Source organism: Phasianus colchicus, chromosome 5 (assembly GCF_987193195.1).
Source record: "Phasianus colchicus chromosome 5, bPhaCol1.hap1.1, whole genome shotgun sequence".
NCBI lineage: Eukaryota > Metazoa > Chordata > Aves > Galliformes > Phasianidae > Phasianus > Phasianus colchicus.
The window spans coordinates 29,973,206-29,997,844 of record NC_143440.1 but is presented as its reverse complement, the minus strand read 5'-3'; the positions used below and the strand labels follow the sequence as shown (position 1 = coordinate 29,997,844).

General features: G+C 40.9%; 2 protein-coding genes across 4 annotated transcripts in view; one reads left to right on the top strand and one right to left on the bottom strand.

Annotated features, from left to right (window-relative positions):
• Window positions 1-57: 57 nt before the first annotated feature.
• On the bottom strand, window positions 58-3,592 carry LOC116229292 (galectin-related protein A-like). The gene is made up of 4 exons (XM_031593686.2): window positions 3,224-3,592; window positions 1,646-1,734; window positions 751-925; window positions 58-391 (listed from the first exon to the last, which is right to left on the bottom strand). Exons 1-4 carry the CDS (start codon window positions 3,248-3,250, stop codon window positions 248-250), a joined length of 435 nt encoding a protein of 144 aa, XP_031449546.1. The 5' UTR covers window positions 3,251-3,592; the 3' UTR covers window positions 58-247.
• A 1,099-nt stretch (window positions 3,593-4,691) lies between these two features.
• ZFYVE26 (zinc finger FYVE-type containing 26) overlaps window positions 4,692-24,639 on the top strand; it is a 45,444-nt gene continuing 25,496 nt past the window's right edge. For 2 of the 3 annotated variants that reach the window (XM_090141175.1, XM_090141174.1), the window contains exons 1-19: window positions 4,692-4,954; window positions 5,146-5,357; window positions 6,228-6,306; window positions 7,166-7,255; window positions 7,831-8,380; window positions 9,358-9,488; window positions 10,276-10,440; window positions 11,604-11,692; window positions 11,987-12,147; window positions 15,038-15,220; window positions 15,784-16,437; window positions 17,532-17,621; window positions 18,333-18,401; window positions 18,833-18,984; window positions 20,349-20,547; window positions 20,915-21,178; window positions 21,333-21,452; window positions 21,737-21,901; window positions 23,306-23,533. In XM_090141175.1, the coding sequence (XP_089997301.1) occupies window positions 4,799-4,954; window positions 5,146-5,357; window positions 6,228-6,306; window positions 7,166-7,255; window positions 7,831-8,380; window positions 9,358-9,488; window positions 10,276-10,440; window positions 11,604-11,692; window positions 11,987-12,147; window positions 15,038-15,220; window positions 15,784-16,437; window positions 17,532-17,621; window positions 18,333-18,401; window positions 18,833-18,984; window positions 20,349-20,547; window positions 20,915-21,178; window positions 21,333-21,452; window positions 21,737-21,901; window positions 23,306-23,533 (3,757 nt within the window). In that variant the 5' untranslated portion in view covers window positions 4,692-4,798. The remainder of the gene's footprint in view (window positions 4,955-5,145; window positions 5,358-6,227; window positions 6,307-7,165; window positions 7,256-7,830; window positions 8,381-9,357; window positions 9,489-10,275; window positions 10,441-11,603; window positions 11,693-11,986; window positions 12,148-15,037; window positions 15,221-15,783; window positions 16,438-17,531; window positions 17,622-18,332; window positions 18,402-18,832; window positions 18,985-20,348; window positions 20,548-20,914; window positions 21,179-21,332; window positions 21,453-21,736; window positions 21,902-23,305; window positions 23,534-24,639) is intronic. The other variant, XM_090141176.1, reaches the window with a different exon arrangement.

The window sequence follows — 24,639 nt, the reverse complement described above, 5'->3', positions numbered from 1 at the left end:
CATCAAAAGTCTTCTAATCTGGGAGACCAAAAAAGTATCTAAGTATAGGTCCTCTGATTTAGCTGGACCAGCCATATCTCTGCAATGTTTAAACACGGATTAGAAAAAAAAAAAAGTGTATTTCATCAACAAATGAAAAAAGACAGTTCCCATTCTCCAACATCGATGAGGAGAAGAAGATAAAACATTTCTCAGACAGAAGAAAGTGCATTTGTCTCTGTCTCCTGGTAATACTATGAACTCCTTTTTAAGCCACTTTGGTAAGCTTGACATCGCCTGTGATCTGCAAAGCTTTCACCAGGTTCAGGGGCTGAATGCGGTGAGTGAAGTCACAGAGCTGCCGTCCATCAAGCAAGACCTTTATTTGCTGATGTTCACATAAGAGCTCCATCTGCAATGGAAAAGGACAGGGGAGGGTGTTAGAGGTCAGCAGCTGAGCTGAATTCACCAGTGTGAACTTAGAAGCCCTGTGTAATAGGGACGGTGAAGCACAAAGTCTACCAGTTGCTCTGAAATGCCTCTAATAAATAATCTACTTTATGCTGAAGTAATACAGAAAAACTCTTTATAAAGAGCTCTCTCGGTAGAACTAGAGAAATAAATGAATCTCCCCTGCAAGGGCTTGAACTGTTTCTCTGTGCCATGTGAGAATATACCAGTGTTGTTAACCTGGCGATTTCAATAGTTAGTCATACACACAGCTCTTAGCTCTTCTTCCCTCCACCCTGTTTATAGTACTCCCAAAATTACCTTAAATGTGTCCCCTGCAATAAATGGGAAGTAGGGTATGTTCTTCTCTTCTATCCCCCACTTCCCATCAATTCTTGCATTTCGTGTGATGGACTTCTCGCTAAAGTTAACTGTGAATATCATCCCAACGTCTTTGTTTGCATCCACTGGATCACAGAGCAGAGTCACTGAAAAGCTGGAAAACAATTAAATGGCAATGTAAAAGGGAGTGTGGAGCACAGCAGACATCTAGAAAGACTACAGATAACTGTTTAATTCTTGAAAGACGGGACTGCTAGAGAGACTGCTCACAGGCTTAGAAGCTGCAGAAAAGAAGCTGAGAGTAGGCCATGCTTTCTTTTTCCTCCATTTCTAGAAGGACACTAATAAATTCTGATCTTGTCTTCTGTCTCTTGTGAGTGAAGTAAAACAAGTATTGGCGAGTGACTGAATTCTAACATTTCACCAATAGAAGTGCTGGAATTGATTGCCAAATATGAAAAAGAAGTAATGATAGCATAGTTGCTGTCATCTAGATTAAACAAAGCAATGCACATTCACTTCCTGTGCCAAAACTGCTATTTTTCAAGTGGTTTTGATTCCAGTCACCAGCAGACAGCCTATATACAAGTCCTGAGTTGAACCTGTTCCTAGGAGAAAAATGTCATTTGTTCACCCCCTCTAGTTCATGTCAGATATAGGCAAGGAGTAGAAAATGGTGGTAGAGCAGTCAGAAAGTTCTAACAGTGAATTGTTGCTCCACTTTCCCATCTCAACCTAGGAGAAGGAAAATTGAGATATAAACTGTGAATCTGTATTCCTTCCTTCCTCCCAAATGCACTAAAAAAAATCTTTTGAATTTAATACAGATAAGAGTATATGACATGGATGACTCTCCATCAGCCTCTTTACCTACCTCTTGGGGTTGGAAGGTACCATTCCTATGACAGTGAGTCTCATGGCAGGTCTCAGTCCGCCTTTAATCTCACCAACGTACTGCTCCACCTACAGGGAAGAGTGGAAACGAGCTGCAGTTGGTCACCTCTGATAGTTTTATTGTATTTTTGTATGTAAAAGAGAAACTAGGTGGAACTGCATTTCTCCCATTCACTCTAGTTGCAAACTCCTCTGAAAGACCAGAGCTACATGTACTTGTTCCAAGTAATTCTCTGGCTGCTTCAAGGGTCAGTGGAGAAATTAATAGAGGCAATGGTTGGCAAGGAAAACTAAGAGAGAACTTGCAAAAGTAATGGGGGCATTTGGAGTATTATGCTGTAGAATGTAATCACTTTGTGTACACTGCAGTTGGAGAGAAGCTGCTGTGAAACACTAAGTGTTATTAGCAGTTTGCGTAACACTGATAATTTTCCAAGCCAATGCACAACAGACACTCTTACAGATAACAACGCGCTTCATTATTCCAGTTCCAAAGAAAAACTTCATTTTCTTCTAGAAGACTTGCACAATATATGTATGATTTAGTAGTTTGGCTACTAGAACCACTACATTTGCATGGAAACACATGGGCTTCCATTCAAGTGTACACTGCTATGGTATTTTATACATGTTTTCAAATTCACACAATTGGAAAATATGTCCAGTGTTGCAATTTTGAATTATTGAATGCTAGCTTACTTAATGGGAACACAAATTCATGATAGAAAGCATTTCACCTATACTGCATTTCCTAATTTCAGTATACTAGCTATATCTTTTGCTAAGATGACCTTAAGCTGTTCTTTTTCCCTTCTTCATATTTACATCCAGCCAACATTTAGCACATCTCAGATGCATTAATAAACCCCTACCTCCTAACAATGCCAATGTTGAAAGAAATTAATGAAAAAAATCCCTTCAAAAGTGACACCAGTGACTGTTAACAGTGTACATTTACGCTTACAGAGCTGGGCAGGTGACTCAGTAGGTGTGTTATGAATCCTCATAACAAAAGCAAAGTATCAGCCACCTGATTTATTTTCAGGTCAGGAGCAGCTCCTCAAGTAAGGAGAGTGGCTGTAAGGAGATACTTAAATTGGAGAAAGCAATTTCAGGGTAGCTAGTAGAGGGTAAATGAACTTCAGCATCACACAGGTCCTGTGTCACATCACAGCTCCTCTCTTACCTGTGCAAGAAGTTACCCCAAATTGAAAGTACAGGTTGAAAAATAGTTGGCGCACTGCTGCACCACAAGAAGCACAGTCAATAAACGTATATGGGATCAAACTAGAACAGATCAAACCATAACCATAAGGTCTTAACATTTCCAGCTCTTCCAGCATGACCGAAATCAGCTCAGGAGCACAGCTGTCCACATGCGGTCACTCAGCCAAAGCTGAGTTGTCAGTATAGGTGAGAAATACTCAAGATGCCATACAGCCAGCAGCAGTACAAGTTCCTGCAGCACCTTGCAGCGTGTGCAGGTGTGTGTGCAGGGACATGGCCCCCTTCCCCTATTTTCCATTTGGGAGCCCTGGAGACCCCTTTGCTCACTTACTTTGGGACACCTCTCCTTCTCTGTCATCACTGCTGTGTCGCACACACTGCTCTGCTGCAGGCGTCCCTGGGGAGCTTTTCTCGTGTGATGACACAAACAAACAAAAAGCCCAGAATAAAGGGAGGATGTCAGGAGAGGGGGCGAGTTATCTCTGCTGAGCAGTATCTGGACACCACCCAGCAAGCAGCTGAGTCACAGCCCACACGCCTGGGCGCACCACAGCCAAGGGAGTGAGCAGCAGCACGGAGCACCCTGCCACCCGCCTGGAGGGCCAGGCATATCCTTTGTGTCTGCGTGTACGTATTGTAGAAGTACACATTGGTGTATGTGCGTACTGCAAGACACTGCATTTGTTTATACAAATATACGAGGGCTGCTCTGAAATTAATGCCTCCTGTTTTGTGACGTTGGCCCACGATGTCAGAGGCAGATGTTGGTGGTATGGCAATAGGGGCTGAAACTTCCCACCAGTATTCTGTTACATTTTATCACCGTGTGACAGATGGCAGCAGAGGGACAATCTGTCAAAATGGCGCCTGACATGGAAGAGCATATGAACCAAAGGTGTGGCATTGAATCCATCCCCATGCAGAAAAGATGGCACGCATTGGCATTCATTGGCACTTGCTGAACATTTATGGAGACCAAAGAGTGGATGTGAGCACAGTGAGGTGGTGGGTGGTGCATTTCAGCAGCAGTGACAGCGATGTGTAGACGAACTATGTTCCAGATGGCCATACAGATTTTCACACGTGCAGCACGCTGGCTCTTGTTCATCACTGGTGAAAATGCACAGCGAATAGTGGTGACTGTGTTGAAAAATAGTGTTTTGTAGCTGAGAATTTGCTCGATCAAATGGTGTTATCGTGCTTTATACCCGCTGGAGTTTCCATGGCAATAAATAGGAGACGTTACTTTTGGAGTGACCTACATAGTACACACAAGCATTGTGTCTCCTTGTAAAATACATTTTTTCTTCCACTCCAGCCCTCTTCCAAAGGAGAACACGCGTTCTGTGTCTTTACAGAGGGCAGCAGAGAGCCGTACCCACAGCATGCGCACACTCACACGTGTGTACCTCTCAACGCACGCCTTTCTCGCGCCCTGTAAGGACGTATCGTACATTTACTTCTTTGAGTAAGGACAGAAATGGCATCAAAACGCATAGTTATTTTTACCCGTGTATGTTTACTCATAAATACTCCCTTCCGTGTACACGTAAATACACGCTCAGCCACAGCCGTACCCGTCAGCGCCCTCCGCCATTAGCTGTAACTTTTGCTCAGCCCCGAGGCAGCGCGGTTGGAACACAAGATACTTAAAGGCCCCTTCCAACCGAACAGCTCTAACCCCAAACCTCCCTGCACCCGCGCGCACAGGCGCGGCGCCGCCCACCCGCCGGGAAGCTCGGCAGAACGGCGCTGAGGGGGCGGAGCTTCCCGCGGCAGCCAATCGGAGCGGCTGTCAGAGGAGGGCGCGGGGCGGGCCGGCGGCTGGGGACGGGCGCGGTCACGGGAGAGGGCGGGGCTAGCGCTGCCCGCAGCCCCTAGGCACCGCCCGGCTCCCCAAAGAAAGATGGCGGCTTGTTTACCTTCTGCCCCGGCCCGGCCAATGGGCGCGCGTCTCCCCGTGCCCGCCCGGCGGCGCGGTCAGCTGAGGCGCCTCCCAAGATGGCGGCGCGGTAGCGGCGCTTCGGTAGAGCCGGTGCCGCCGCAGCGCCCGCCGCGTCAGGTAACGCTAACGGGGGGATCGCCCGGCCGGTCCGCGCTGAGAAGGCGGGGGGCGGCGGGAACGCCCCGCGGGGCTCCGTAGCAGTTTAACGCCCCGTCGTGCGCGGCGGGAGGCCCCGAGGGCCGGCGTCGGCTCCGCGCGAAGCGGAGACCCGGGGCCTCCCGGCATCGCTCCGCGTGTCCCCCGGCCAGGTGCGGGGCCGCGCCGGGAGGATGCATCCCTTCGGCGAGGAAGAAGCGGCCTCTCTGGAGCGGCTCTTCGCGTTCTTCTGCGAGTGCGTGCGGAGCGGGCGCTGGGAGCTGGCGCAGGCCTGCGTGCCGCAGCTGAGCCGGTGGCGGGGCGACGGCCGCGGGAAGGTGGAGGCCATCCTGGAGGCGCTGGCGGCCTGTCCGCACGCGGCCGGGTAAGGAGCGCCGTTCTGCGGCCGGCGGCTGCTGGCTGCGGGAGGTGCGCGGGGCGTAGTGCGGGCTTCTGCGCTGAGGCGCGTGGGACGTGTCCGGGCTTCTGGTCCGTAGGAACGGCGCCTTCCTGGCGCTGCGGGGTGTGCTGCTGTCCGCGGGACGGTTAAAGCTTAGCGCCGTCCTGCTCGACGAGTGTGCGGTCGTGCTTCACGTTGAGGTTTGTGCAACGCTAAAGGTTCTGGGAAAGGCTGCTGTGTTGTCTCTTTTCTTTCTGTTTTCTTTTCTTAGTTCTTTTGATGGTGCCGACTTCGAATACTAACTTTGAAATGTCTGTATGAGTACTGGAGCTTGTGAAAAGCTAATGCAAGTTAGCAGATTTTTTGTTTGTTTAGTCAGTACAGTAGGTTAATTTTGCTTTGGACAGAGAGCTGCGCTTGTGCTGCTGTGATGCAAGAGTTTGCTTCATTTTGGGGGATAGAACTAGACGGGACAGGAAATAGCAGCTTGGCGAGCAGTCAGATTTCAGAGAAATCTGCTGAAGCACTGAAAGTGAGTTCTACTGACTGAACCTTAGGCCAGAAATACATTTCATTACTTTGAAGAAGAAAACTATGGCAACGGTATTGCTTTCTCACAGATCCAAAAGCAGTTATTTGCACAGCAGAAATAATTGAGCAAGCATGTAAGTAATGTTAATGTTCTGTGTTCTCTGTATTCTTTTCCTGCTAGACTCTTCAAAAATTTAGTCATTATAAGGCATAAAGAAATTAAAAAAAAAAAAAAAAAAAAAAAAGCTCTAACTGTTTTCCATGATCTAAGAAAAGGGAATGATACTGTATATTCTGATGTACCCACGTTTATTGCTTTTACAGATGTGGACAGAATTGCAGCCCATGGAGAGCTGCATGGCTTTGGCTTCTTGTGCTGGAAAAATGGCTTGCAAGGAATCAGGTACAGAAGTTAGTTCTAGCTGTCTTCCAAATGTGAAATGTTTTCCTTGTTACTTGTTTGTAACAGTAGGTTTTCTGCTCTTCATGGAATCAAGCTTTCAGGGTAGCTGGTCTATTGATTTTTCTTTTACCAAACTTCTCAAGAAACAACTGTTAATCTTTGAAAGTGACTTTCTCTTCTGTGTGCTGGAGATTAAAAAGTAGTGGGTATTTTTGTTGTTTCCTTGGGTAATAGAAATTGTTTTTTTATCACTGAGTATTCCTGTAACCAGAAAGGCTTGAGTTTATCAAGTTCTGCATTTGTGTAGCACCTTTCTTACCTAAATGAAGAAATAGTTCAGGAATGAGAGAATTCTTTATTAGCTTTTGATGCCATGGGAGTTTAACATGTGCTTCCTGTATCGCTCTTTTCAGAATGACAGATGTGACCTGCTTCATGAGTGAAAGAGAAACTAGTCTTTTTCCTTATTTGTCTTTGTTTTATTTGTATGCTAGGTACTGTGGTCATGTATGTGTGTTTGGTGGTGTGTGGTTTTTATTTTTTTCCATTTTAAATTCACTTGTTCTTGTCACTGCTAAAAGCTTTGAATTTCTTCACTATTTTAATGAAAGATGCCTTAAATTGATGATATTGCACTTCCTGGAGAAGTGATATTTGTCTCCTATTCCAATGGAATCCACTGGTGCAGCAGCACATTCTAGATGTGGAATAGTCTTCAATTGAGAGTTAAGTTTCTTCAGAGAGATATTTGTCTGCATTAAAAAGTTAATGAAATAATAGCTAAGATTCAGTTATGATGGTACAGATAAATAAAGCTTATGTTGGTTAATATTTTCCCCATTCTCTTTTATTGTTTCAGAAAACTGTACCTGTTGTTCTTCAGCGAGAAACAGAATTTTTATTGTTCTTGGAAGAATTACAGAAAGATGTCTCTGAAGAAGTCCTCAAGGTGAGCTGCTTAGCATATCTGGCTGCTTCTTGTTAGTTATGCAGAATGTACAACCTTACCAGTTTTGTGTATGTTTCCATCTAAGCTGTCTGTATTGTTGCACAGAAATAAGAGATTCATCAACTTCATCATCGTAATTTCTTTCAGGGGCGTAATAATAGATAGTTATCTTTTGATCCAGCAGAAGAAAATAAAAAATAAAGGCATTGTGGACTTCTCTTCTAGTGTTCTCATTTTGCTAAGAGGTAGAAGAGGGTAGCGCATCTGCCATCCCATAGGAGCTGCTGGTGTGAACTAAGACGTTGGTGTAAACTTACTTACGAGCATATGACCAGTGAGTGTAGTGTAGTTGTGTATTATAGGTTTAGTTATATTTTGTTATGTGTTTAAGCATATCGACTCTTCTAGGGAGACTACTGGATGATGTAGACTCCAATTAGTGAATTAGCTAGTTAATTTCATGTTTCCAAATTGATTTATCTTCTTGCTTTCAAGTTTATCCTATTTACATTAAAAGAAAAATCATATTATCTATGGTATCCAGAAGGTGTAATACTTTATTCTTTCCCTGTCAGGAACTGTTTGAAGCATATGTGTGCACCCAGAACAGACGTGCTGCAGACATGAAAAGAAGAGATGGCTGTTCTCAGAGATTCAGTTTGGATGTTGTTTCTGCTCTCCGAAAGCTTTTGTTACGAGCTCCGCAGAGGGCACAGGTCCTGCTGGAGTTCTTCCAGCAGGAACAAGACACACACAGCCATTCAATCCAGCAGTACTGCTCTTTGCGAAACATCTTTGTTGAATTTCTTCGTGACTCCTTGAAATCTCTGCAGAGGCTTCAGTGCGGTTCTGAGACTTCAGAGCTAGATCAACGAGAACTAGTAGATATAATTTATTCTGTTCTCAGTATGGTGACTTTTGAGGTGGAACACCAGGCTGATGAACTGCAACACCTATTCAGGGAGCTCTTGGATGTATGCTGGGCTGAAGGAAGCCCACTGAGGGAGGAGAAGCTACTAAGTTGTATGCTGAGGAAGCAGAGCCGTGGCCTGTTAAACCTATATAGCAGTGTTCTCGTAGATAAAACAAGAGAAAAATTTCTGGTATCAAAATCAGTAGGAAAAGGTTTGTTTTCTTCTTTCATTGTTGTGGTTTCTTGTTTAACAATCCTGTTTAGGCATTAAACAGACAAGGAATCAGGCAGTGCTCTTGCTGAGGTGCCTTAACTTACAAGCTGTGAAGTCCTGTAAAAGATGATGCTAAAATGACTTAAAGCAAGGAACTGACGTAGGAATACTGGGTCTCTTCCTACATTTCTGCAGTCTGTACAGCTCTTCTGTCTGAGCGTTTCCTTTACCACCCCATATTGTGCTCTATTTTAGTTTCTTAAGTGTTTCTCTGCTGAAGTTCTTTCTTTAAAAAAAAAAAAAAAAATTTGCTTGTAGAAAATTGGCATCCCGTGTGTATGTAAAATTCTTATTGGTTCAATTCCAGCTCATGCTGAATAGCGTTGGAGGATGTTTTATTTCAGTCCAATTCACTTTCTTTCAAAAATAGAGGTTGCTGAAAGGAAGTTCAGGCTGGTGTGGTGTGGCAGATTGGCATGTCTGGTAATAACTACAGACAGCCTTCCTTCTAGGACAGAGAAATAAATATGCGATCCCCTTCCTTCTGAGTGGAAGCAATTGAATTTTCACTTTGCACAGGTCTAAGACAAAGCTTTGCTAGGCCCTGTGAGCAGCATGGTGTCTCAGGACAGAAGTTGGAATTCATGCAACGTATAGATAAGATTTGAATAACAGGAGAAAGAAATGCATTATGACCTGAGCTAGTGCGAGCAACCTGTGTGCTGTACAAACTTCTGCTATGTTCACAACTGTCCAGTATCCTGTTTTCCTATCCATCCTATTTCTTTTTTACCTACTACTTCTTTCCTTGGTATTCTTGTGATCCAGTAAGAACATCTGTGCATTTTAACGGTTAACATATAACAGCATTCAAGAAAATGTTGAGGGTTCATCAGATTAAATTAACAGCAACTATGCTTCTTGTAAAGATACTGCTCTATCTATACTGGAAGGTAATCCTGTGATATTTTTTAGGATCATCTGAGCAGCTGGATACAGAGCGAACCATGATGAATTTGTTTTCAGATCACAGAGAGGCTTCTTCATGGAAGACAGCATATTTCTACTGCTTGAGCAGTAGCAAGCACTTTCTGGAACAGATTCTGGTATGGCCAAAAAAACATTTAGGGAGAACCCCAGTGGCAACTAAAGTCAGTCCATGCATCTGGTGTTGCACAGAAGAGTTTTTTCAATAGTATTTATTAGGATTTACAACTTATAAGAACAGAGAGGTGACTGATGATAACTCCCCTACTTCTAGCTGTATGATGAACTGAAAGCCTTCAATGAGATTTTTGGAAAAGCACATCTGCGTGCAGATCAAATCTTAGATCTTCAGATTTTAAGAAGTCACATTTTGCATTTTTGTTTGTTATGCCTGTTGATTTACTCTGTGGCCTGGGTCTTAACTTTTTTGTTGCTGATAGCTGGGGAAGTGAAACTCCAGAGTTGGCAAGATGAAACTTTGTGTTTTAAAGAGCGTTAAGTTCTGGCAAAAGATACTCTGGTAAGATTTAAGTTATTTGAGCATATTTACATTGAAGCAATAGCATCCAGATAAGTGGTAACTGTTCAAGTGTGGATTTAAGTTATTCCAGTTGAATGTAGTTGCATTTCTAGATAACCTGCTCATTCAGGATTCTTACGTAATGCTCTTGACAGAGACATAATCCACAGAAAGCAAGCATTTCAAATGATGTTTTTTTTTCCTCCAGTTTTATGGAAAAGTGACTCGATGGCTTGTGAAATACAACTTTAGGAAAGTTTCAGATGCAGAGCTTTTCTATTCTAGTGAAGATAAATGTTGAAATGGCTTCTTATTTACATAACTCATTAAGTATTATGAGTCTTTGTATTGTGGAAAGATAAATGCTTCTTCCTTTTGTTTTCTAGGTGACAGCATTAGCTTTGCTGAAAAGAGAAGACTTCTCAGGCCTGAGCAGCTTATTGAGGGGAGAATTCAACCCCCTCAGCCGCCTCTTGGTATTGCTAGGATGGACTCACTGTCAAAGCTTGGAATCAGCAAAAACATTGCTGTGGACTCTTCACAAAACTCAGGTAGTCAACAGAAAGCAAGGGACAGTGTCCCAGTCTGAATCCAGCGAATCCAGTTTGTATACTTAAGTTGTTAGTTGAATTTCTGTGTTTGTTTTAAATTTTCCTGTGATTTGCAAGAAAAATTTATAACCTCAAATTGTAAGGATCTGAATTGCAGATTTTCTTTAAATAAAGTAAAATAAAGAGTTTCCAGTCTTTCTCAAAAGGGAAGTTGAGGAAAAATTAAGATGCGACAGTTGTGTGTAGGTAATGCAGTTGGATGCTATTCTTGTTACTCCTTAGCTGCAATAGGTGTATGATTGTGCAGGTGATTATGAAAGTTCATCTTACATGAGCTGTTCAGCCCTTTGCTGTTAACATAAGAGAAACACGGAGGGTGACAGTTGTTGGCTAGTTTTGAGAAGAGCCATTTGATCAGTATCATTTCATCTAGTGAATAGTTTCTGGATGGAGATTGTAAAGTGAGAACTAACTTGTAACAAGGGAGCTTGGAAATTTCCCATACCCCTTCTTAAAATAAGGTGATCAGTCACGAGATCTGTGACTGAAATAACCTCTTCCTTTTATTGTCTTCCTCTTTTGATGAAGACTGACAGTTCTGAATCTGAGGTTGTAGGTGCAGTTCTGGTGATGTTTGCTTTGCAGACAAGTGGCTTGAGTGACAGAGGTGATGAAACAGGGAGCCCTGCACTGCTGGATCTTAGAGGCAGATCAAGTATCATACTGCCTCAAGGAAGTTATGATCTAATATCTATTCAGTAGCCTCTGTAAAATGAATGCCTTGAATCTGGTTTTAACAGGCAGGCATATGCAGTAGAAGAGCATGTGGAAAAGGAGAGTGAGTGCTATGTAATTAATTCTAGAGGTCAAAGTGTGTTTTAAGAAGTATTAGTTTTGTTTTTGAAAGCTAACCTTGAAAAGCAGTTAATTCATGTTTGCATGGTCTGTAAGTGAATTGTATAGAGTCTGATGGATTTTAATGTTCCTTCAGAGTAGCTTTTTTTTTTTTTACTGCCTTTGTAATAAAACTGGCAATTTTCTGCACTTGAAAGCTACCCCTGCGTAGAAGTCTTATGAACCCCCATATGTGACACGAGCTTGTTTCTGCTGTTGGATTAGAGGATTTGTTGTAAAGGGATTCTTCTGTTTGTCTTTCCATTTAGGATTTGTGCAATGATTCAGTACTAAAAGATTTCTGTGATGGGCTCTGGGCTCAAGTGGAAGTTCTTGAATGGTGCATACAGCAAAACAGGTGAAGTGGAAGAACTTTTTCCAAACTGTCTTGCTAAAGCTGCCTGCCTGTTAGTCACTGTTACGTACAAGTAGAAATTGCGCTCTCTTCTGTGAATATTGGCTACTTATCTCCTGGTATCTGCATAAGCCAAGCTCTTGAAAATACTTTGTGGGCGCTACTTGCATTATTTGTTTAACTTCTGAACTGCTGCAATTTGGTTGAATGCAAATTAGAGGGGGAAGTATTATCTTTAAATATGGTAGAAGGAAAGACGTAAATCTATGTCACCTCTTGATTTGTTTTCTCTTGCAGTATTACTATCCCAAGAAAGGTTCTTTTGCAACACTTGCACAGTCTGGATTGCCACACTGCGATATACTCTCTTCACCATCTCACTAATCTTCTGGCACTAAATGAAGAGGATGTTATTGATCTGCTTCAGAAAGTTCCTCCTAAAGACCAACAGTTGCAGGGTAAATGAGTACAGTAAAGAGAACTCAGGAAAACCCCTGGTCCTGCTCAGTATTTCTGCCAGGAAGAGTCTGTTCTTTTGACCTATTTCTGTAAAAATTCTGGATGATATTGTTTATTGATTCTTTTAGAGAATAAAACTAGAGATCATGTGGAAATTAGCTTAGAATCTTTTAGGAGACTAAACTCTCTCCTGGGAAGGAGCTGTGAGATTTCTTTAATCTCACAAGGACACACCTTTGTATGAGTTTTTTTTTCAAGAAAATAGAATTTTGCACATGCTTAGAAATTTATATGCACCTTGTACTTCTTTTTTTCAGAAAAATTATATAATGATCTTCCGCTTTTGTTACTTAAATCTGAGTGAATTCTGAAACTATTTTTTTTTATTCACTGTTGCTTACATGTTGTATAACAAACGTGGCTTGAACAGTGTATTTTGAATTTCAGCTATCTCTGCACTTCAATTTAAAATCAAGGACAAAACCATATGAAATTGGCAGTGTCTCCTGCTGTAACATCTTCACTTGTAAAAGATATGAAATGTTTTCTTTTTTTCTTCCTTTTACAATTAAATCTTACTAAATCTACTTAAATCTTAAGATTTACATATTTACCTTCAGGCTGTCTTTATGTCCCTCTTTCCTCTTTTCTCTCATTTTCCCACGTCCCAATTTGGTGCCTAGAATTACCTGATACTGCTGGTCATATCAGTTCACTTAGAAGTGACTGTCCTTACACACTTGCTTGTGTGCAGCTTATGTCCAGTTTTGACCACTGTAACTTTAATACTATTTTCTGACAGGGCCTCTTAACAGTGGTACAGAAACTTCGTCTTTCCAAGTATCCCAGAAACCAAGAAGTTGCAACATTTTGTGTCTCGTTTCTTCTGTGGGGGGGGGAATTCATAAATATGCAGTTTCAACTCCAGTTACACGGAGGGCTCTCTGTAATGGAGCCTTGATTGCTATCCAATATCATATTATTAAGACCTCAATTTCCAGTCCTGTATTTATTGACCTTGTTAACGTTGCCATGACTGTTATCCTGAACAAGTCTTTAAAAAAAAAAAAAAAAAACAAAAACCAAAAACAACAACAACGAACAAGAAAACAACCTTCATGATTGAGACCCCTATATAGACTCCATATCCAGAGCTCTTGCTTTTTGAAAATAATTGTTTTGGTCAGTGTTAATAATAGATTGTTAATCACTGGTAACATTTTAATTATTTTTTCTTTGCCTTCTGTTATAAATCCTTCAAAGTCAGGAAGAGGCAGTCCTGTCAGATCTTCTGGGAGCTGTGTGACTGTAGCAAATGAACTCTAGCTGTAGTTTTTCTTCTTTCAGATCCCCTTAATTTGCGGAACTAGTTAATGAAGGCAAAATTTCAGTATTCAAAATTTACAGTATAATTTAGATAATTGCATAAACACAGTTTTATAGAAACTCCTTTAAAATAATGTTTTGAACTTTTAACGGAGGATTGGAGTAATGAAGTTTTAAGTTCTGATTTTATGGTGTTAGCAGGCATTTTTCTCTCCTCATCCTACTCTCTTCCCCTTCTTCCTTCTCTTGCTGACACATCTGTCAGCTGCAGTAGTGAAACTGAAGTAGCAATAGTGGTTGACAGTTGGAGGATACCCTTCAGATCAGTGCATTACTAGTTTGTGTGTCATCTGTCTCAGTAACAAAGAATTCCCTGTGTGAAAGAATTCAACAGTAAGATACTAATGTTTCTAGGGTAGGAAAGTCAAATGCTTATGGTTATAGGTTGTTTTTTTCAGTACTGATGCGAGGAAAAGGATTGGTGCAGAGTATCTGTGTCAGTATCTGCATCTACATCTGAGCCTTTCTACCAGCATATGTGGAAGGCAAAACTGTTCTAAACTTCATTAGATTACTTATATCTTACAGCGACTCTGGCTAGCATCTTGCTTGTCATTGCACTGTATTTATCAGACCTCTGTCTCTGCATGCCTGAAGTTCTCTTAACACACTGAGAGCTTTTCAGGTGCTATACAGCAGTGGAGATCTGATGCATTGTAGTGGTAATCTAGCTATGTGAATTCTGAAAAGGATTCATGCTTGAGTGTTTTCTCATTTCTGTCTGTTGCTGATGCTACTGTTTTCAGCAGTGCCGCTGCTGTTTAGAATTGCATTGGTAGAGAATAGTGGGTTTTCAACTGTATCAGCCCCGAGAGCTGATACAGTTTTGGCTGTTCTGCAGTTTTTGGGAGAGTTCAGACTGGTGTTGATTTTCTTTGAAACTACATCTGAGCCTTGTGGAGAACAGTACCAGAGTACTGTGGTACTCTAATCTCACAAATCATAGCCAGTCTACATTGTCTTCTGTGTTGTCTCTCTACTTACCTGTTTTGTGATAGAATATGAAACTCTAAAATGTTGGAACAGTGTGTTGTAAATGCAAAAGTGCAGCTTAACCCCTTCTCTCTAGTGAGACTTTTCATGAGAAAGTTTTGATTGTTCTTGCTGTAGCCATATCCTGTAGCACAGACTTGCAGAATATATTATTTTAAAATGCTGTAAGGTAGAGCAAAGCTGGAAAGGAGGTGACACTGGAGAAGTTCTTTACAGAGAGAGTGGTGAGATGCTGGAACAGGCTGCCTAGCGAGGTTGTGGATGCTCTGTCCCTAGAGGTGTTCAAGGCCAGATTGGACGGGGCCCTGAGTAGCCTGGTCTAGCATTAAATGAGGAGGTTGGTGGCCCTGCATGTGGCAGGGGGGTTGGAGATTCATGATCCTTGAGGTCCCTTCTAACCCTGGCCATTCTGTGAGAAAGGCCAGGAAAGTGTGGGAACTGCAAAAGACAATTCACTTTTTCTTTTTTTAAAGCTTGCTACCCTCTCACCAACCTTGTTTTCTTCCACAGCAGCACCACTCCCTAATGCTCTCAACCAGCAACGCAGTCTGGCGCTGTTTAGAGCATTCTGTGCCATGAAGTATGCTATCTATGCTCTCTGTGTGAATTCCCATAAGCATTCCAAGTGCAAAGATTGCATACGCAGCCTTCTTTGTGATATTGCTGAAGACACAGCTTCTGGAGAACCAGCAGGTGACTAGCTTGCTTTCTCAGTTTCAGTAGCTTATACTTTTGCTTTGTTGAGCTCTGAGTGTACATACAATGTGTATTCAGTGGGCTATGCGTGTTTTGCAAACAAGTATGATGGCGTTTCTGAGAGGTCTTGTTACCTTTAGTAATGATGGATTAGGGTTAGGGATCTGTCTTCTTCTAAAGCATTTATTAGATTAAAATACAGTGCAAAAAGGAAATTATGGAATGTTCGTGGCAGGGACGCTTTTCTAAGAGCTCACAATTTCCCAGAAAGTCCCAGTTTCCCAGAATCTGGGATTTTTTTTTATTATGACTAGAATATCTGTAATCTGAGTTTGCACATCATTGCCCAGGGTGGTGATTGCTGCTGCTGAGAGGAAAGAGGAAAGTCACCGTTTTGCGTTTAAAAAGATAAACATATATGTAATTGATGTGTGAAGAAATGATCACCCCTGAGCTACTGGGACAGTTGTCTTGGGGATTTCCTTAGAGGGCAGATATGGGAGGAAAGAACTCTTGGAAAACATTGTAAGTGTTCTTTATTTTTGTTTTTATATGTACAGATTGCTCTTCTGTCTTTTCTCAATATCTTGTGAAATGTCACCAGTTCCTAAGGAGCATTCCTGTCCCGCTGCGCTTGGAGGTTCTGGAGAACATCTTCTCCTTGCTTTTTGTTTCCTACAGTGACCTCCACAGTGACACTCTTCTACCTGAGGACTATGCAGAGGATGATGATCTTGACAAAAAGAGTTCTGCTGTGAGTGTAGAAGGCAGTGCCAGTCGGCGGTCTTCTGCGTCAGAAAGTCCACAGCACTTGATAAAGGCTGGAAAGAAGTTAGAGAGGTATCCGTTAGCTGCTCGGACTGATCACTTGGACACTCAAAATCTTCCTGACTTGGAGCAGTGTGGCAAAAGCTGTGAATCCTCTAGGCTGAGCTACCCAGATCTGAAACACTTCACCAGCAATGTCACTGGATTTTTAGTGGACGATGTGGCCATGGATGCCTTCCTCACATTGCTCCTTAACCATCTGGAAGAAATTCAGAGTTCTCTCCCATGGGACTCCAGTAATGTTCTTCGTGAAGAGCTGGAGCTCGTTGAGTGCTTGAATCTTTCTGCAAGCAGAGATGGCTTTGGAAGTCGTGTATTACAGTTCTCCAAATACCTTTCTGAAGCTCACTGGCGTTATAAGGTAGTGATGAGCAACAGAAATGCAGGTAGGTGTTGTATTTGGCACTTTCTGGTATATGAACACTGTTCAGTTACAGCTCTTCAGGCAACGTCCTCAAGACTAAGTTCCCTGAGCATCTTGGTGAAGGAGAATGCATTTTGGCAGATAATAGGAGGGTGACCTAGTTAGAGTTCATCTGGTTCCTGCACCATTCTCTTAAGAGAATTATCTATTTTAATCAGAAAGTTCAGATTTCCATTTCCCTCTCCTCCTCTGGTTCCTCCACTGCTGTCAGATTTTTGCCTGTATCGGAGTGTTGCTTATTGCATGTCTTAGACTGTGCAAAGTCTGGGCAGTATGGACCTCAAATGCTCCAAGTATGCAAGTGTGGTTGTTAGAGGGAAAGGGCAGTTATATTTTGGAAATCTGTTTGAAGTGCTTGGGTACAAGTCTGGCACTGATCTCAGCTGCGTAAGATTGTGTTCTGTAATCACAGCTGTTTGACTGTAATTAAACCACTTCAGCCCTGTTGATAGCACTTGCTTCACAGCAGTGATACTGAAGCAGGGCTGCTGGTGTCTGCTAGCTTTTATTGCACTGATAGGGAAGGATATTTTGTTAGTGTTTCCAGCATGGAGTTTAAGATGCTTAATATGCAGATTATTTTTCCACAGAGATGAAAGCTCCTAAGGGCATCCGGGTGTGTGTTATGCTACTGCTTTGCTTTTCTGTATTCAAATCTTAATAGCGAATCTAACTACTTCTTTTGCTATTTTAATTCTTATTCTTTTTGCCTTGTTTCTAGCTGCTTATGTGCTTGGACAATACCTATTTTTCTGTATAGTTGCACTCATTTGGAGTGTATGGAAGGTACAGTTCGTTCCAAGCAACATCAAATGCATATGTTTGAAAAAATGCATGCATTGTTGAATCGCATCAAAATTGCTTCGAGCTACTGATTCAAACTCTACAGCAGAAGAGCTCTTTAGCTGAAATCAACTGTGTTTCCTTTGTTTAGAGTTCTGCTATCATAGCTCTACCCATGTAGATGGCTGATAGATTCCTCAAGATAGACAATCACTGTGTTAGTGGGCTGTCTAGCTATTTGGTAATGATTTGTTTAAATGTCTCCTTTCACAGAACATCAGCCTGCAGTTTCTCGGAGATGCAGCTCTTTAGTTAGGTGCTCCAGCTTTAGGAAACGAGGTAGAACTCAAAGATACAGAACAGGTGAGTTGAAAAAATGGCTTGGAGAGGGCACCTCTGAAACAGGCTGTGCTGAGCTCACAGCTGAATGCAATTAGATTTAATAGACTAAAACCAGAGAACTAGTTTTTTTTTCAACTAGTTTTCCAGCTAGTTTCAAGTGTCTTAGTCCAGTTCCACTTGGGTTGAGGCTGCTTCCCTAAAGCTCACCAGACAAAATAAAAGATCACTTATTTAAATTCAGCTAAGGAAGTAAGTTCTTTGACATGTATTCTGTTTAGGGGTGGGGGAAGAACCTTACAACTTCTTTTCTCCTATAAGAATTCTTTCTTTCCTCCATTATATCCAATGATGGCTATATATTTTCGTTCATATCAAATTAGTATTTAGAGTATGAATTCACAGGTACGTTTGTGACTTACATTGACAGCCATAAGATAAAGTTTTCTATTTAGACCTTAAAAGGTAAGCCTGGTTTTGGTTTAAGACATAACTGGTAATTTATCACTGATGGGCTGCACCAAGTTACAATCTCTTGCCTAGCGTTTACTTTTTGTCAGCAGGTTGTTTTTGTTTTTGTTTTTACATTAATCGTGGATAGTCAGAGACATCTCATTTGTGAAATAATTTTGAAGATCTTTTGCAGTTGCTTGGCTGTTATCTGCAATAAATTTTAATTACCTTCTCTAGAAAAAGCGCGTTTCACATGCTTGTTTTGATTTGTTTTTATTTTAGACGGGAAGGAGGAAACTTCCAGTCCATCATGGGAAAGTACAAGTAGTGAGCTAAGTGCCAGTACCTCAGGTATTAAGCCACAAAAGTGGTATGCCTTTTCCTTGTCAGTGTGCCATGATGAAATACTTGTCTGACTGATTAATGTAAATTACTTCTCTGTACAGGACAGAGTTAGAACTATTCAATGTCAGGATTTCCATTTTTGGCTGACATTTTTTTTCTAATTAGAATAATATTCATCTCCTCTTCTAGAAGAAGAAAATAGCATTTTTTTTCTGGGTATGTTTGGCTTGCAGGAAACTATGTTCTGACCGAACAGTGAAATTTTAGGAGAATCTTTAACAAGGAGATTGTTACCCTCTTTACCTTAAAATTTCTGTGTGATTCTGTTCCTGTGTTTCTGTTTTAAATATGCATAGTGCTGTTATCAGGTAGCTGGCTGATAACTAGTGAAACGTTTTTTCTATAATGGTGTACTGATTCATTCTCTTGTCTTGCAGAGGGAAGTACCAGTAATATGTCTGGCTCAGGTGATTTGGGAAGTAGAGCCAGACCACAGCAGCAAAATCCCCTAATTCCTATGATGCTTTCCCCACCAGAATCACTGTTGGTTTCTTGTGTTTTGAGAGGAAACTTCATAGAAGCCCATCAGGTAAATGAGCTGCATGTACCTTGTACAGCTTAAAAATTAGTTTGGCGTGGGCATTTGTGCTTATGGTGGCTGATGAAGTTCCTGCTCCTCCTCCATTAGCAAACACAGAGCTGAAGCATTTGCATTCCGAGTGAAAGGGTCACTGCAGAAATAGGTGCAAGCAATATGAGCAAAGGTAATCCGAATATAAGGATGCCTTTTTTTTTTTTTAAACCTGTTGTATGAAAACTACTCTTCTAAGACTGGTTTCTCAAAGTGTTTAATCAGAGCTGGCCAAGCTTAGTATTTCAGCAAAATAGAAAAAGTCAGGAGTCACGTGAAAAAGTCACGTGTAGCCAGATGAGGAAGCAACACTTGAACAGCTTGCTTCAGTCCGGTGAATCAAAATCATGACTATCTGCTTCTTTTAAGCTGCAGTTATATTCCTTATCTAAAATGGAGCCAAAGTGATGAGTGAATTTATTTGTCAGGAGGTACGTTTTGAGACTGAAACTTAGAGTACTGAAAATAAAGAGACTTGAAACTAACAACCTACTCATCTGTAGTTATGGTTGTTTTGTTTTTTTAATCCCTCAAGGGTAGTTTTCTTTATGATTTTTGGATTCACGCTCTGAAAAATATCTTGAGATGCATCTGCTATTAGATCATGTGCAAAAAGCACGGACCTGGCTGATGTTTCAAATAGCAATATTGAGGCAGTTAATATTGTTTCAGTTACTGCACTAGCAGCAAGCTGCTACTCTGCTCATTAGTCCTGTTTGATGTCAAGCGTGCTGCTTCATCTTTTCTATACTTAGAGGGGCCAGGAAGTGTTGCATTTGTTTTGTTACTCTGAATGTCAATATTGCTGATGGTAAAGATGGTTTGCATTCTGTTGTTGGTTTACTAATAGGATCTTGCACATCCATGCTCATCTACTGTGTTTAAATGTCTAGAAAGCATTCCTTGCTGAATAAGAATTTGTTTAAATAGCTTAGTTTGGAGGTCTGACTTGCTACATAGCAAATATTGCCGTGTAATAAACTGAAGACCTTGCTGCATAGTAATCTGAAATCACAGAGAATTATTCTGAAAGATGCAAATATGAAAATTCAACTCTAGTCTTGCTGCAAAAAGTAGATGAACTCTGTGTAAAAAAACAAAAAACCAAACGTATTAAATCTGAAAATGTCTTTAAGGCCGTTTTCCAGGCACTTAAAACTTGGAGGGGGGAAAACAAATACTGTTTTGGCTTGTGAGTGCATGGTTTTCAGCTGAAGTACCAGTTTTATTTTATTCGCTCAACTCCTTTAGAAAACTCAGTTCTTTGACCTTTGAAAACTTTTAATATACCCTGTAATAGCATTTATTGTTATTTGTGAAAGGTGGCTTTGATGTTCAACCTGGATACTTCACCTTGCTATGGTGAGTTGGTTTTCATGGAGCGCTACCAGGAGGCGGTACGAGAAATGGCCAGAGTGGAGCACAATATTGAGAATCAAGTGTCAGATGGTACTGGAGGTATCAGGAGGTCTGGCAGTGGCCGCTCAACATTGCAAGCTATTGGCAATGCAGCAGCAGCTGGTAAGGGCTGTGGGTTTTTATTTTGTTTTATTTTCTGTTTGTTTGTTTCGAGTACTTCAAAAATATGAGGGAGAAATAGAAAACAAAGAAAACAATTCAAGTACTGTCATAATTAGTGGAATAATTGTTCAGAAAGGTAAGTATCTCTTCTTTGACATAAAAGGAAATCCAGAATACTGAAACTTACTGTTGGCGCTCTGTTAGTTTTATCAATTCCACAGTAAAAATTTTGTAAAGCAGGCCATCTAATGAACTACTTTCATAAAAGATTGGATCCTTGCCAGCATATCTGAGATAAAAAAAAAAAAAACAACAACAAAAAAACCCCTCTGTAATTAGTGATTGTGTGTTTTGCCGACTTATGTAGGTATGGTGTTTTATTCCATCTCGGATGTTACTGATAAATTGCTTGCAACTTCTGGAAGTCTTGCCCCTACTCTCCAAGAAAACTTCTGGGTCAGCAACATCCAGCTGGAGCACACTGATCCTCTCTGGGAAGTCCTTGAGGACCTCAGTCCCTCAGCAATGGCAGCGTTTGATCTAGCTTGTACCCAGTGCCGTCTTTGGAAGACATGCAAACAGCTTTTGGAGACAGCAGAAAGAAAACTCTACAGTAGCCTTGAAACTCGGGGTAGGCTTTTGACTTGTAGAAAAAGCCTTTATATGAGCTGGTGTTTGTGCTAGCACCAGTGTTATAATAATACAAACAATATGAAATTAGATTTTTTTTCCTTTTTTTCATTCTGAACTTTTATTTTGTCCTGTTTCTCCAATGACTTCTCCAGGTCACCGACCTGACTTTGTTTTGCTGCGTTCTGAAAGTATGAAGGGTTTTCCAGTGTTTCTTCAGCAAATAAGTAGAATTCTCAACTATTCCTGCACATCGCAAGGGCAGTCCAAATCAGGTAGTGTACTTTGCTGATACAACTTTATGTTGGAATTCTGTTGAATATTTCAGATTCTTGCCTTCTGTTGCAATGAAGAAACTTTTCATTTATTACTTAGTATTTAATGAAAAGGGAGTGGAAAAACAACAAAAAACGTTCAAGCTCAGTTTTGAATTTACTGAGTCACTCTAAATCTGGCAAACTAGTGGTATTCTAATGCAGTTTTGGTTCTGTGGGAATTTTTTTGTACAGCAGCATTTCTGTATTTGTTATTGTTGGTGTTTCTTTATATTTCGTTGTAGAGCTCTCAGAGGAGAAAATAAGCAGTTATTTTCGATGCAGTATTGTAGACCTTCTGCAAGCTTGCTATCCTGCCTTGACTGAAGAAAGTATTGCTAATGAGATTATTTTATCACAACACTTGGATCAAATTCTAAAAGCACTGACACATGTTGAACGTTCTGTAGGTGAGTTATTTTTGTGGTCGTGAAGACTGACAAAGGGATATAGATGTTTATTGCGTCCTGAAAACTGTAAATCTAGTAGTAATGCTTTTTGATGCATACATAAACGGGTAGGTTGCTCTGAAAGTAATGCCTTCTATTTATTTCTCTGGAAACTACAACAGATTCAAAGAGCACAGTAGCAGTATTTCATAGAGCAAATTCTTGGCTACAGAATGATTTTTTTTCAACATAGTCACTACCATTAGCTATGCTTTTTTGCCAGCTTTAAGAGCCCCTTGCATGCTTTTAAAAATCTGCACCAGAAGAGGTACCACTGTTGCTGTTACCACTGCTGAAACACACAACTCACCACCTCAGTGTGCTCACATTCTCTGTTTGGTCTCCATAAATGTTCAGCAAGTATTGATGTCAGTAGGTGCCATTTTTTCCACTTGGAGGAATTCATTGGCCTACATTTGCTTCATACGCACTTCCATGTCAGACTGCCTCTCTGCTGCAATCTGTTGCACAGCAACAAAGTGAATATTGGTGGGAAGGTTCAACCTCTACTGCCGTACTACCAACACCCACTTCTGACATCATGGGCCAACATAATAAAATAGGAGGCATTACTATTGGAGCAGCCTTGTATATATCTTTAAAATTACGAATACAAACTGTGAAATTTTTTCTCTAATTCTTAGCATTCAAGCATTTGTTTTCAAAACTAAAATTGTGATCTTGTGTCAGAGAAGAATGGAAAATGTAAATTTGAGGTGCTATTTTATTTATACTATTTTCTTCAATCATAGCAAAGAAATCTTGTAAGTCTATTCTAACCTGGCTGCTTATACTTAATTGGATGTATTCTTATTGCTGCTTTTTCTGTAGCTTTTAGGAAAAAGAAGGTAAACATGTAAAGTTACTGTAATATAACCTACCTTCCAGTTTTCTTAAGCTTAACAAAAAATGGCTTGTCCTTTTCTGAAGGAGTCTTCCAGGATTGTGTTTTTTCTGCCTTTTCTCAGAGTTCATTTTATTTAACTGTACTAGAATCTTTTATTTGTTTGTTTTTTCCATTTTCTGAACTTTCAAACGGCACATAAATGTTTATAAAATATTTCAATTATTTTATGTTTGAGCAAACATTAGAAGAGTTGTAAGGGCTGAATGTTTTGGAACATAGTGAGTGGTCAACTGTTGTGTTTTAGAATAAGCTTATCTATTGTTGATAAAACCAGATATATTTTAAGCTTTTCTGAGGTGCTGTTTGCAAGGATACCAATCTTGGTGAATCATGTTCATCAACACTAAACCACTTCTCTCTTTTTCTATTTTTTTTAAATGTAGCTTCTCCAGTTCCACAGCCACACTTTTTTGACTTGCTTAGTTTTGGATCTGTGTTTTCTTTTCTCCTTAATCCAGACTCTAAAGGGAGTCTGCTTGGCACTTTGGTGGAACAGGCCTCTCTGAAACCTGTGGAACTGGGGAAACACCTAGTTTGGAATCAAACGCAGCTCTTGCTGAGAACTCTTGATCAACATTTCCAAACCTCACCAGAGAGCAACACGAAGACAAACTTTGTGAAGATCTTCTTTGACTACATTACTACACTGGCTGCTGTTGTGTTACGAAGTCTGAATACAGAGCTAGGTAAGGTGTTTCTGCCTAAAGCCTAGCTGAAATAGCTAGGCTGTGCAGTTTGTCTGACTCTAAGAGCTAACTATATAAAATGTCTCCTTCCTAAACAAGCCTACAACCTGTACATAGATTTTTTGATTTCTACTTATTATTATACTACTTAATTTCTTAATATCTACGTCACCTACAGCTAAGGTCAAAGTAGCTGGCGGCAGTGGATAAATCAGACTGGTAATGTTAACTGCTGATGCAGGTTCTGCACTTTGTTTGAACAAAAGAAATGACACCTGCCCTTCCAAGGTTGCTGCCCTACAAAGCAAGAATGATTTTTTGCATCCTGTGGGGGTCAGTGTGTGCTGTGTACTTCTAGGCTTTCTTAGCAGTGACCAGTGCCTTGCTGCCCTATAGGATAGGAAGGGAATGTGCAGACAGCTGCACAGAGGTAACCAGGCAGAATTTTTTCTTGTGAAATCAGTTGATGATAGTGTTAAATGAAAAGAACTGCATCATCAGTATATAAAGCTGTTGGAAGAACAGAACTGTTCACTGACTGGGGACAAATACTGCTTTGTTTTTAACATTGACTCTAATTGAGCTGCACTAATGTGAAATTTCACAGAATTGCTTTTTGAGAATACTTTTCTAAGAGGATAAATGTGGAGGGTAAAGATCCATTTCCAAACATGCTGATTCAGCTGAAGCAGCCGCCATACCAACTGTAGCCTCTATATAGACATAATTCAGTCCTCATGGACTGACTGCCAAAGCCAAAAAATGTGTGATATTTAAAGGCTGAGCGAGTTTCTGGGGAACTTTCTTTTACTAGAAGGTGAACTTGCATGGCAAGTCTCTGTAAACACTCTCCTAACTTAGTATGAAGGTATTTCAGCAATACTAGCTAGAGTTTGACTCCTCCTGTAGAAGCAGCTGTATTTCTGTAAATCCCCCTACCACCTTTGCTCGCTTGGACTTGAACAAGACATGAACTTACTAATCTGTATCCACAGACTGTTCAAAAAGCAATACTGCATATTTTTGTGTCTCACTACAAAGGTGTATTATGGTTGAAGTATGCAGTCAAGTGGAAAAACTGTTGGAATGTAGATCTTAAAAGCAAA

Coding starts and splice junctions, on each gene's coding strand:
- LOC116229292 (XM_031593686.2), bottom strand. CDS start 3,250: ATGACAGAGAAGGAGAGGTGTCCCAAA. Junction 1,735..3,223: donor AGAAGGAGAGGTGTCCCAAA/GTAAGTGAGCAA, acceptor TCTTCCCTGTAG/GTGGAGCAGTACGTTGGTGA. Junction 926..1,645: donor GTACCTTCCAACCCCAAGAG/GTAGGTAAAGAG, acceptor ATTGTTTTCCAG/CTTTTCAGTGACTCTGCTCT.